At 40.3% G+C, this 14131-nt stretch overlaps 1 protein-coding gene across 1 annotated transcript in view; it reads left to right on the forward strand.

Annotated features, from left to right (window-relative positions):
- Positions 1-1245: 1245 nt before the first annotated feature.
- The window catches only part of LOC308280864 (CD5 antigen-like), a 13562-nt gene continuing 676 nt past the window's right edge, over positions 1246-14131 (forward strand). The window contains exons 1-3 of the mRNA XM_080755179.1: positions 1246-1465; positions 12583-12606; positions 12712-13017. Of these exons, the coding sequence (XP_080611305.1) occupies positions 1420-1465; positions 12583-12606; positions 12712-13017 (376 nt within the window). The 5' untranslated portion in view covers positions 1246-1419. The remainder of the gene's footprint in view (positions 1466-12582; positions 12607-12711; positions 13018-14131) is intronic.

Consider the following 14131-nt stretch of genomic DNA (forward strand, 5'->3'; position numbering starts at 1 on the left):
TATTATTTAATGTTTTCTTTGCTTGCTATTTATTATGTTCATGAATTAAATTCTGCCAACGCAAAAAAAATACTGTAAAAAGTCTTATTTTGGATGTTCCATTTAGGCAGGGTGTTTAACTGTACTTGTACTGTACTACATTTCAATTGTATTGACTTTGACTATACTTGTACCGTTCTCCATTTTTGTCTAATAAAATAATCAATGCCCCCCATGGACCCAGTGCTAGCCCAGAGCTTCACCAGGCACTTCAGGGGCTCCAGAGACAAAAACCCTTCACCATGTGAAGCAAGACATTTTGTTCACCCCCCTTTGACCTCCTCCTACAGGGAAGCCCGGATCCGGGTCACGGCACCAATGTAACGGAGGTGATCCGAACCTCCCCACCCGGGCTTCGAACCCGGGCCTCCCATTTGAAAGTCCAATATCTTAACCACCACCCCAAAGGGATATCCCTATGGAACGAGGTACTGTAGATACTAGACTTTTGAGGCCTCAAGGCTGGGGCTGCGACTCTCTCTGCCACACCAAGGACAAGGCAGCGTCCTGAAGCAGAGTGAAACATTGCATAAAACATGAAAAAGAAGAAGACATTAGAATAACATTAGGATCACATGAGGACATAAAGCCTAGCAAATCATCTGTCAGGAGGAAACCTCATATGTCCACAACTGGTACTTTTCAGGATTCTATTTAAAAGAAACAGCAGAAGTAGCAGATCTACAAGTTCAAAAACATGTTGTCGCTCCACGCTTTGAGCTTGTAGATCTGCTACTTTTGATGCTGTTGTGTGACTCTGTACAATGATCAAGTAAATGACATTAATATGAAAAACACAAACAGTTAACATATGGAGATAAGAGGTTTCTGCCAGACAGCATGGATATCCTTTAAATCACTTCTGAAAACGTCTATGTTCAGAAAAAGCTTCTTTTAAATCACCTGTCCATGTTAGGCCTACAAAACCTCCCTTTCTCTTATATAGACTAATCTCCCTGCTTTCATGGTGAATTCTGTGACAACGTTATAAGTTGATGTTTTATTTCATTTTTGTCTTGTCATGTTGTATCAGCATGTTTTTGTGTGATTTGATCAAAGTGTTATTTGGTGTTCTTGTTCAAAGTTCACCATTAGTTATTGATCCGTTGTTTGGGAAGGCTATGGAGGGGGGCGTATCAGGACACAGTGTCGTGAAGGTGTATATATATCTGTGTATCTTCACACAGAGCAGACAGTGGAGCTATCTTCACACAGAGCAGACAGTGGAGCTATCTTCACACAGAGCAGACAGTGGAGCTATCTTCACACAGAGCAGACAGTGGAGCTATCTTCACACAGAGCAGACAGTGGAGCTATCTTCACACAGAGCAGACAGTGGAGCTATCTTCACACAGAGCAGACAGTGAAGGTATCTTCAGGATGAAGAAGATTCTGTGGATGATTCTGGCCTCTTCGCTCCTTCATGGTGAGTAGATCTAATCCTCCTGATACCATGTGACCCTGGATGATGTCATCACCATGATACCATGTGACACAGGATGATGTCGTGCAGAGCATTGGATCGCTACAATATATATTATTCAGGGAGACTCGGAATACGTTGATAATATTTGGACATTATCTACGGTACCTCCCTTTCTCTTATATCCACCTGTTTCCGCAAGACTTTACTGTAGCATTATCTGTGGGACACTTCCGGTTAACAGCAGACGTACAAGCTCACGTCGCGTCGCAGATACAACCGTTGTGAGCTTGTAGATCACACTCGGCTACGGCGCCGGAAATGCATCCCCGCCTTCTGCGCAATGCACGATGGGATGTTGTAAAGTTGTGGATAGACTAATCTCCCTGTTTTCATGGTGAATTCTGTGCCAATGTTTTATGTTGATATTTTATTTGTTCCTTTCTAATGTCTTTATGTAATATTTATATCAGCATGTTTTTTGTGTGATTTGTTAGTTTTTACTTTACTTGAGTATTTCTAGTTTTAAGCACTACCTTAGCGGCCCCGGCCCCCCTCCCCTCTTTCACACCCGGCAGCTCGCACGACCGACCCCTGTGTGGCACGACCGGGGGTCGGTTGTGCCACACAGCGGTGTACAACCGTGTGCGGCTCCACGACACACCTCCCCGCTCTGCTGCTCAGCCTCAGGTTGGTGGGAGGAACCAGTCACCCTCTGCATCTAGCTGTATCTCCCAGTGGGAGCTACACTAGAACGCCACTCTTAATTCTTCTCACCGGGCAGACGTGCACCCATCGACCGCGACACAGCGGTGGGCATGGGGCTGTCTGATATGCCCCCCATGGACCCAGTGCTAGTAGTGGGCATGGGGCAGTCTGCTAAATAGCTCTATATTGTGACAGTAATCATTGCTATAGAGTGTTTGTTCAGTAACAGTGTTAAATAGCACTATATTGTGACAGAAATCATTGCTATAGAGTGTTTGTTCAGTAACAGTGTTAAATAGCTCTATAGTGTGACAGTAATCATTGCTATAGAGTGTTTGTTCAGTAACAGTGTTAAATAGCTCTATAGTGTGACAGTAATCATTGCTATAGAGTGTTTGTTCAGTAACAGTGTTAAATAGCTCTATATTGTGACAGTAATCATTGCTATAGAGTGTTTGTTCAGTAACAGTGTTAAATAGCTCTATATTGTGACAGTAATCATTGCTATAGAGTGTTTGTTCAGTAACAGTATTACATAGCTCTATATTGTGACAGTAATCATTGCTATAGTGTTTGTTCAGTAACAGTGTTAAACAGCTCTATATTGTGACAGTAATCATTGATGGGGTCCGCTCACTATCCCGACTATCCGCTGTTCCGACATGGTCGGCAGGTTAGTTACTTAGCGTCGGCAGGTTAGTTACTTAGCGTAAGGCAGGTTAGTTACTTAGCGTAAGGCAGGTTAGTTACTTAGCGTCGGCAGGTTAGTTACTGAGGTAAGGTTTACTGAGGTTAGGTTTAGGGTTGGGGGTAGAGTTAGGGTTATAGTTTTAGTGTCGGAATAACGGCCCGTCGGCACACTGCTGCGGACCCATCATTGATATAGAGTGTTTGTTCAGTAACAGTGTTAAATAGCTCTATATTGTGACAGTAATCATTGCTATAGAGTGTTTGTTCAGTAACAGTGTTAAATAGCTCTATACTGTGACAGTAATCATTAATATAGAGTGTTTGTTCATTAACGGTGTTAAATAGCTCTATAGTGTGAGTAATCATTGCTATAGAGTGTTTGTTCAGTAACAGTGTTAAATAGCTCTATATGACAAACTCATAGTGATAGTTTTGAGCTTTTAGATCGGTTGTTGTTTTAGATCGAAGGTTGCGTTGTAAACTTGTAGATCTATTATTTTCATTATCTTTAACGTTTGAAATGCATGGGACATTCTGAATTATGACTACCTTTGCTTGGTTTACTTTTACTCAAGTACAATTTGAATTTCAGACTTTTACTTGTCACAGAGTATTTCTATATTACATTATTGATACTTTTACTTAAGTAAGAAACGTGGGTACTTTTCCCACCACTAGTTGACACTAAGGTCTCAGAGGTACTTGCCCGTTGGGAGAGTACAGGTCATGTTCTACTTGTCCAAAGGTCATGACCACTTGCCCCAAAAGTAAATCATCTATCATAAAATGATAACAAAGGTAACATTTGTGTTTGTAGAATGTTAAATCCAATAGATAACAGAGAGGCCACAGTCACACAGTTCAGTGTAGAATGTTAAATCCAATAGATAACAGAGAGGCTACAGTCACACAGTTCAGTGTAGAATGTTAAATCCAATAGATAACAGAGAGGCCACAGTCACACAGTTCAGTGTAGAATGTTAAATCCAATAGATAACAGAGAGGCCACAGTCACACAGTTCTGTGTAGAATGTTGAATCCAATAGATAACAGAGAGGCTACAGTCACACAGTTCAGTGTAGAATGTTAAATCCAATAGATAACAGAGAGGCCACAGTCACACAGTTCTGTGTAGAATGTTAAATCCAATAGATAACAGAGAGGCTACAGTCACACAGTTCAGTGTAGAATGTTAAATCCAATAGATAACAGAGAGGCTACAGTCACACAGTTCTGTGTAGAATGTTAAATCCAATAGATAACAGAGAGGCCACAGTCACACAGTTCAGTGTAGAATGTTAAATCCAATAGATAACAGAGAGGCCACAGTCACACAGTTCTGTGTAGAATGTTAAATCCAATAGATAACAGAGAGGCCACAGTCACACAGTTCTGTGTAGAATGTTGAATCCAATAGATAACAGAGAGGCTACAGTCACACAGTTCTGTGTAGAATGTTAAATCCAATAGATAACAGAGAGGCCACAGTCACACAGTTGTGTGTAGAATGTTAAATCCAATAGATAACAGAGAGGCCACAGTCACACAGTTCAGTGTAGAATGTTAAATCCAATAGATAACAGAGAGGCCACAGTCACACAGTTCTGTGTAGAATGTTAAATCCAATAGATAACAGAGAGGCCACAGTCACACAGTTCTGTGTAGAATGTTAAATCCAATAGATAACAAAGAGGCCACAGTCACACAGTTCTGTGTAGAATGTTAAATCCAATAGATAACAGAGAGGCTACAGTCACACAGTTCAGTGTAGAATGTTAAATCCAATAGATAACAGAGAGGCTACAGTCACACAGTTCTGTGTAGAATGTTAAATCCAATAGATAACAGAGAGGCTACAGTCACACAGTTCAGTGTAGAATGTTAAATCCAATAGATAACAGAGAGGCTACAGTCACACAGTTCTGTGTAGAATGTTAAATCCAATAGATAACAGAGAGGCTACAGTCACACAGTTCTGTGTAGAATGTTAAATCCAATAGATAACAGAGAGGCCACAGTCACACAGTACTGTGTAGAATGTTAAATCCAATAGATAACAGAGAGGCCACAGTCACACAGTTCAGTGTAGAATGTTAAATCCAATAGATAACAGAGAGGCCACAGTCACACAGTTCTGTGTAGAATGTTAAATCCAATAGATAACAGAGAGGCCACAGTCACACAGTTCTGTGTAGAATGTTGAATCCAATAGATAACAGAGAGGCTACAGTCACACAGTTCTGTGTAGAATGTTAAATCCAATAGATAACAGAGAGGCCACAGTCACACAGTTGTGTGTAGAATGTTAAATCCAATAGATAACAGAGAGGCCACAGTCACACAGTTCAGTGTAGAATGTTAAATCCAATAGATAACAGAGAGGCCACAGTCACACAGTTCTGTGTAGAATGTTAAATCCAATAGATAACAGAGAGGCCACAGTCACACAGTTCTGTGTAGAATGTTAAATCCAATAGATAACAAAGAGGCCACAGTCACACAGTTCTGTGTAGAATGTTAAATCCAATAGATAACAGAGAGGCTACAGTCACACAGTTCAGTGTAGAATGTTAAATCCAATAGATAACAGAGAGGCTACAGTCACACAGTTCTGTGTAGAATGTTAAATCCAATAGATAACAGAGAGGCTACAGTCACACAGTTCAGTGTAGAATGTTAAATCCAATAGATAACAGAGAGGCTACAGTCACACAGTTCTGTGTAGAATGTTAAATCCAATAGATAACAGAGAGGCTACAGTCACACAGTTCTGTGTAGAATGTTAAATCCAATAGATAACAGAGAGGCCACAGTCACACAGTACTGTGTAGAATGTTAAATCCAATAGATAACAGAGAGGCCACATTCACACAGTTCAGTGTAGAATGTTAAATCCAATAGATAACAGAGAGGCTACAGTCACACAGTTCAGTGTAGAATGTTAAATCCAATAGATAACAGAGAGGCTACAGTCACACAGTTCTGTGTAGAATGTTAAATCCAATAGATAACAGAGAGGCTACAGTCACACAGTTCTGTGTAGAATGTTAAATCCAATAGATAACAGAGAGGCCACAGTCACACAGTTCTGTGTAGAATGTTAAATCCAATAGATAACAGAGAGGCCACATTCACACAGTTCAGTGTAGAATGTTAAATCCAATAGATAACAGAGAGGCTACAGTCACACAGTTCAGTGTAGAATGTTAAATCCAATAGATAACAGAGAGGCTACAGTCACACAGTTCTGTGTAGAATGTTAAATCCAATAGATAACAGAGAGGCTACAGTCACACAGTTCTGTGTAGAATGTTAAATCCAATAGATAACAGAGAGGCTACAGTCACACAGTTCTGTGTAGAATGTTAAATCCAATAGATAACAGAGAGGCCACAGTCACACAGTTCTGTGTAGAATGTTAAATCCAATAGATAACAGAGAGGCTACAGTCACACAGTTCTGTGTAGAATGTTAAATCCAATAGATAACAGAGAGGCTACAGTCACACAGTTCTGTGTAGAATGTTAAATCCAATAGATAACAGAGAGGCCACAGTCACACAGTACTGTGTAGAATGTTAAATCCAATAGATAACAGAGAGGCCACATTCACACAGTTCAGTGTAGAATGTTAAATCCAATAGATAACAGAGAGGCTACAGTCACACAGTTCAGTGTAGAATGTTAAATCCAATAGATAACAGAGAGGCTACAGTCACACAGTTCTGTGTAGAATGTTAAATCCAATAGATAACAGAGAGGCTACAGTCACACAGTTCTGTGTAGAATGTTAAATCCAATAGATAACAGAGAGGCCACAGTCACACAGTTCTGTGTAGAATGTTAAATCCAATAGATAACAGAGAGGCCACATTCACACAGTTCAGTGTAGAATGTTAAATCCAATAGATAACAGAGAGGCTACAGTCACACAGTTCAGTGTAGAATGTTAAATCCAATAGATAACAGAGAGGCTACAGTCACACAGTTCTGTGTAGAATGTTAAATCCAATAGATAACAGAGAGGCTACAGTCACACAGTTCTGTGTAGAATGTTAAATCCAATAGATAACAGAGAGGCTACAGTCACACAGTTCTGTGTAGAATGTTAAATCCAATAGATAACAGAGAGGCTACAGTCACACAGTTCTGTGTAGAATGTTAAATCCAATAGATAACAGAGAGGCTACAGTCACACAGTTCAGTGTAGAATGTTAAATCCAATAGATAACAGAGAGGCCACAGTCACACAGTTCAGTGTAGAATGTTAAATCCAATAGATAACAGAGAGGCCACAGTCACACAGTTCTGTGTAGAATGTTGAATCCAATAGATAACAGAGAGAATACAGTCACACAGTTCAGTGTAGAATGTTAAATCCAATAGATAACAGAGAGGCCACAGTCACACAGTTCAGTGTAGAATGTTAAATCCAATAGATAACAGAGAGGCTACAGTCACACAGTTCAGTGTAGAATGTTAAATCCAATAGATAACAGAGAGGCTACAGTCACACAGTTCAGTGTAGAATGTTAAATCCAATAGATAACAGAGAGGCCACAGTCACACAGTTCAGTGTAGAATGTTAAATCCAATAGATAACAGAGAGGCCACAGTCACACAGTTCAGTGTAGAATGTTAAATCCAATAGATAACAGAGAGGCTACAGTCACACAGTTCAGTGTAGAATGTTGAATCCAATAGATAACAGAGAGGCCACAGTCACACAGTTCAGTGTAGAATGTTGAATCCAATAGATAACAGAGAGGCCACAGTCACACAGTTCTGTGTAGAATGTTGAATCCAATAGATAACAGAGAGGCTACAGTCACACAGTTCAGTGTAGAATGTTAAATCCAATAGATAACAGAGAGGCCACAGTCACACAGTTCTGTGTAGAATGTTAAATCCAATAGATAACAGAGAGGCTACAGTCACACAGTTCAGTGTAGAATGTTAAATCCAATAGATAACAGAGAGGCCACAGTCACACAGTTCAGTGTAGAATGTTAAATCCAATAGATAACAGAGAGGCTACAGTCACACAGTTCAGTGTAGAATGTTAAATCCAATAGATAACAGAGAGGCTACAGTCACACAGTTCTGTGTAGAATGTTAAATCCAATAGATAACAGAGAGGCCACAGTCACACAGTTCAGTGTAGAATGTTAAATCCAATAGATAACAGAGAGGCCACAGTCACACAGTTCTGTGTAGAATGTTAAATCCAATAGATAACAGAGAGGCTACAGTCACACAGTTCTGTGTAGAATGTTAAATCCAATAGATAACAGAGAGGCCACAGTCACACAGTTCTGTGTAGAATGTTAAATCCAATAGATAACAGAGAGGCCACAGTCACACAGTTCAGTGTAGAATGTTAAATCCAATAGATAACAGAGAGGCTACAGTCACACAGTTCAGTGTAGAATGTTAAATCCAATAGATAACAGAGAGGCTACAGTCACACAGTTCTGTGTAGAATGTTAAATCCAATAGATAACAGAGAGGCCACAGTCACACAGTTCTGTGTAGAATGTTAAATCCAATAGATAACAGAGAGGCCACAGTCACACAGTTCAGTGTAGAATGTTAAATCCAATAGATAACAGAGAGGCTACAGTCACACAGTTCAGTGTAGAATGTTAAATCCAATAGATAACAGAGAGGCTACAGTCACACAGTTCTGTGTAGAATGTTAAATCCAATAGATAACAGAGAGGCCACAGTCACACAGTTCAGTGTAGAATGTTAAATCCAATAGATAACAGAGAGGCTACAGTCACACAGTTCTGTGTAGAATGTTAAATCCAATAGATAACAGAGAGGCCACAGTCACACAGTTCTGTGTAGAATGTTAAATCCAATAGATAACAGAGAGGCTACAGTCACACAGTTCAGTGTAGAATGTTAAATCCAATAGATAACAGAGAGGCTACAGTCACACAGTTCTGTGTAGAATGTTAAATCCAATAGATAACAGAGAGGCCACAGTCACACAGTTCTGTGTAGAATGTTAAATCCAATAGATAACAGAGAGGCCACAGTCACACAGTTCAGTGTAGAATGTTAAATCCAATAGATAACAGAGAGGCTACAGTCACACAGTTCAGTGTAGAATGTTAAATCCAATAGATAACAGAGAGGCCACAGTCACACAGTTCAGTGTAGAATGTTAAATCCAATAGATAACAGAGAGGCCACAGTCACACAGTTCTGTGTAGAATGTTAAATCCAATAGATAACAGAGAGGCCACAGTCACACAGTTCAGTGTAGAATGTTAAATCCAATAGATAACAGAGAGGCCACAGTCACACAGTTCAGTGTAGAATGTTAAATCCAATAGATAACAGAGAGGCTACAGTCACACAGTTCTGTGTAGAATGTTAAATCCAATAGATAACAGAGAGGCCACAGTCACACAGTTCTGTGTAGAATGTTAAATCCAATAGATAACAGAGAGGCCACAGTCACACAGTTCAGTGTAGAATGTTAAATCCAATAGATAACAGAGAGGCCACAGTCACACAGTTCAGTGTAGAATGTTAAATCCAATAGATAACAGAGAGGCTACAGTCACACAGTTCTGTGTAGAATGTTAAATCCAATAGATAAGTACAGAGAGGCCACAGTCACACAGTTCTGTGACCAAACCTGAATGAGTGAAACCGTTAGCAGGGCCGCCCATTGGGAGAGGTGAAACAGATGTTTGCCTGGGGCACCAAGTCTCCAAGGGCACCGTGCCACTATGTCACCCCTATGAAATATAATACCAGTAATTGCTGACAGACTGGCGTTAATCAGACTCATTCATACTGATGTTCTCCTGTGAAATGGTGCCCCCCTAAGGTAGCATTGTTCTATGAGACACACCATCGCATGTGACAGTGTGTACAAAGCATGCAACCTAACTGACTGCCAGCCAGTGCCAGTGGAGAAACGCACAGTTCCATGTTGCTTGGGAAGTCCACTTCCATGACAAATGATTGTATTAAGTCCCTGTAAATATTTAAATGTTGGCTATTTTAAAATAGCCGATGTACAAGCTCACAGTACCAGGCCTCGCCAGTTGGTACATCCTGGCTAGGATATTTTTTCTTCATGAATGACCAATAATATTTAATGAAGACAGAATGCACTGCCTGTCAGGACAACCTGGAAGCAAACTGCACTCCACAAATGGACCAAGTGTCCTTATAATCATTTACTATCAGTTTACTATCAGAACCGTCACAGCTTGTCCAGGTCCTTAATAAAGTTTGATTGATCGATAGAAACCATTTGCTGCTAATTAAATATAACTGTACTGTATACTATTGTTTTTTTCTTTCCTTTTCTTTCTTTTTTCATTTATTTATGGGGGGGGGGGGGGGGGGGGTTAAAGGGTACTCTTTTCCATTGAACATGTGAGTTCAACGGGACTCGGGAGCAGTCTACTTTGTGCTTTGCAGCACAAAGTGACGCACTGTGAGCTTGTACATCTGATATTTTTGAACAGCCAAAGCTAGAAGCTAAAATGACACCGATGCTTCCTGGTTTTAAGGGGTTAATAAATGCCATACGTATTCATATAGTCTCACACAAGTGATGAAAATAGCTGATCTACAAGCTCACAATGTGTTGCATCGTGAACTGTTTTGAGCTTGTAGATTGTCTATTTTTTACTATTTTAAATCTTTTTTTTATAATAAAAAATAAGTAAAAAAAAACGAAGAAAACTTAAAGTTGGATTTTACATTTTCTGTTGTTATGTTGTTATGTTTTATAATATTATAATTTATATCTGTAAAGTAATTAGTAACTTATGCAACAATATTGCATCTGAGATGTAGTGGAGTAGAAGTAAAAGTATTGTTGGAAATACTCAAGTAAAGTACTAAAACCTAACAATTGTACTTAACACATTAAACGCCCACGTGGTGTCAACACGCCAAACTCTTTGATGTTTACGTGTGCCCATTGACGCGTGTTGTATCCTGTGAAACCATATCTCACATATTTTTGTACTTACTGTACGGATCAAACTGCTGTTATTTGCATTGGGGTACTCAATCAAGTCTGTCTGCCTGCTTATCTCCCACGGCACCAATAGGGGCTATTTGCATTTACCCCCCAGTGCTCCTGGGTGGAACAAAGTCACAGGGCACTATCTTTGTGTAGGAATGTCACCTGCTGTGATTAGCTATTGTTAGGGATTTACAGTCAACAAGGCCTTCTGCCACAAGGCCACAAGTCAGTGTATTGACCAGATGCTAATCTACTCAACCTGTCTGGACATGACATGGTGGTCCGCCTCTGACTTGCTTTAAAAAGACCACAGAATTAATTGTATGTAGTGGGTGCATTTCCCGGGGGCCGGCAGGCTGACCGGTTGTTCTAGAAGGCTTAGGCCTAATAGGCTTCGTATTCTATGCAATAAAGTAAACCAACTACCTGTGGATCCCAGAATCTCTCTCTGTGTTCACTTCTTCTCCGTGGCAACAAAGGAATTGCAGTTAGATTCAACTCACAGTAACTCCTGGTATTTCTATTCTAGACTCTTTGTCTAGTGGGATATTTCACGCGTTTGACACGTTGTACAGTAAACTATACTGTACTGTAGCTACTGCACTTGGCTACCGCGGTGATGAAACAAACTCCATTTCCCAACATGCAGCGCGAAATTACGTCACCCGGACGCGAGGAAGCTATTCGCAAGCTTGTCTATGAAGGGAGTGCTCGTTTTATGGTTAGATGTCACAGTTATTGTCCACGACGCTCAGTTATTGTCCACGACATTGCAAGCGGCGCGAAGGCCAGCGGGCCAGGGCCGCGCGGTCGGCGGAGCGCCGCGCGAGTTACGAAGCCGTGGTGAATGCAATCGTTATATTTATGCCCATATTTATGCCCAAACGCCACGATAACCTCCTAACGCATTCTATTCACCGCCTCTGCGCGGTCCAAGTGACTACAATGGAGCGCTCCCTACCTCCGGTTCAGCCAATCACAGGGGGCTCGGCGGGGACCGGAACTTGGACAAGCTTGCGTATCGGCCAGACGCCACCCGGACGTGCTGTCTGGCTCGTTGACTTCCTGTTTAGCGGCTGCACAAAAATGATGTTTTCTCCGGATTCTCTTCCTTTTTTCTTTTTTTTCTCAAAACGGCAGCCTCTTCTACCGGCCGTAACACAAACACTGTGGCTTAGAATTGATAAAAAAACGGTCCTGACTGAAAGAAAAGATTTTCGCGAAATAAACAGGACATACTCGGATTACAATTACTCAGATTACTTTTCTCGCCAGTACTTCGAAGGTAGGTAAAATGGCGGGTTGCCATGGGCACCAGCAAACACACACGTCGAATAATTCTGGGCACCCGGTGTGTTAAGTACAGTACTTAAATGTACTTAGTTACTTTACACCACTGCTTGAAACAGAGTATTTCTACATGGTGGTATTGATACTTTTACTTGTAACAGAGTATTTATTGATACTTTTACTTGTTACAGAGTATTTATTGATACTATAACTTGTAACAGAGTATTTATTGATACTTTTACTTGTAACAGAGTATTTATTGATACTTTTACTTGTAACAGAGTATTTATTGATACTTTTACTCGTAACAGAGTATTTATTGATACTTTTACTTGTAATAGAGTATTTATTGATACTTTTACTCCAGTACTTCTTCCCCCACTGGTTTCACTCAGACTCATTAATGTGATCATGTTTCTCTTCAGCTCTCCAGGCTCTCCACACAACAGGTAAACAAACATCAATAAACACATCAATATTATACATTTTAACCTAGAAGTAATATAAAAGTAATATTACTTTATTTAACTGTTTATTCTATGTTCTGTGTACAGAGTCTGGTGATGTCAGGTTGGTGGGAGGAGCCAGCAACTGTACTGGTAGACTGGAGGTGAAACACCAGAGAGAATGGAGAACAATGGATCCTGGTTATGACTGGAACCAGAAGCTTTCATCTGTAGTGTGCAGACAGCTGGGCTGTGGCTCTGTTGTTTCTACAGAGAGGAGAGGTGGTTCATATCAACCTATATGGTATATTAGATCTGAATGTGTTGGATCTGAATCTTCACTGAGGGAGTGTGAAGGTGGAGGTGGAATGCAGTCTAGTAGTTCCTCCTCCAGTGTGGAGCTGATCTGTTCAGGTAACAAACAATGACTTAAACAATGACACTAATCTATACTGTCTGTCTGTCTGTCTGTCTGTCTGTCTGTCTGTCTCTTTCCCTGTGTGTGTGTGTGTGTGTGCGCGTGTGCGCGTGTGTCCCCGTTTTTATTACCATGTGAGGACCAGATGTCCTCACAAGTATAGTAGAATTGGAAAAAAATACCTCCACTGGGACCCGCCCCCCTAATCTATATTGAGTGGCAAAACATTGAGCAGCTTGGAGCATTGGAGTTTGGAAGTGCTAGTTGCAAATCACTCAACGGCCCTGCATACCACCTGTTTCTACATGTCACATAATGCAGGAGGCAGCAGGATGTTGTGTTGTTGAAAACGAGTGCTTCCAAACTCTGACACTTGGAAAAATAAAAACCTGCACAGAATGTCTTGACAGAAAGTAGCTCATAACAGGCCTATGGTGGATTTTTATGAAACAAAAACTTTGCTGATAGAAAGAGGATAATTCAAGCTTTCAGTACAGCTGCACTGTTGATGAGTTTAAAGGGATATTACACTTTCAAAGTCATTTTATCGTCTAATCAGGCTTTTATGAACACCCTGAACAGTTTTTAATTTGCTTGATTCAATATTTAGATATTTGATGTAAATGTTACCAGGCCCGACACGCCCAGGCCCTCTCCACATACACACCCATTGTAACTTCAAACTCCATTTTAACCATGATAGATTCATTAAAAACACCCGTTGTTTTTTCTGTTGACTCATACTACCCTCCTAATACGTGAGCAGGCCGTGTTTTTTCGATAACTTTTTTCATTAATTTTTAATAATTATTTGGGAAAATGAAAAATATTTAATACAAAAATGGATTATTAAAAATAAATGAAAAAAGTTATCGAAAAAACACGGCCTGCTCACGTATTAGGAGGGTAGTTTGAGTCACCAGAAAAAATAATGGTTGTTTTTAATGAATTTATCACGGTTAAAATGAAGTTTGAAGTTACAATGGGTGTGTGTGGGGAGAGGCCTGGCCTGGAGGGCCTGGTAACATTACATCAAATATATAAATATTCAATCAAGCAATATAAAAAACTGTTCAGGTGTTCATAAAGCCTGATTAGACGATATAATGA

Source organism: Nannobrachium achirus, assembly GCF_963921795.1.
Source record: "Nannobrachium achirus genome assembly, contig: SCAFFOLD_225, whole genome shotgun sequence".
Lineage (NCBI taxonomy): Eukaryota > Metazoa > Chordata > Actinopteri > Myctophiformes > Myctophidae > Nannobrachium > Nannobrachium achirus.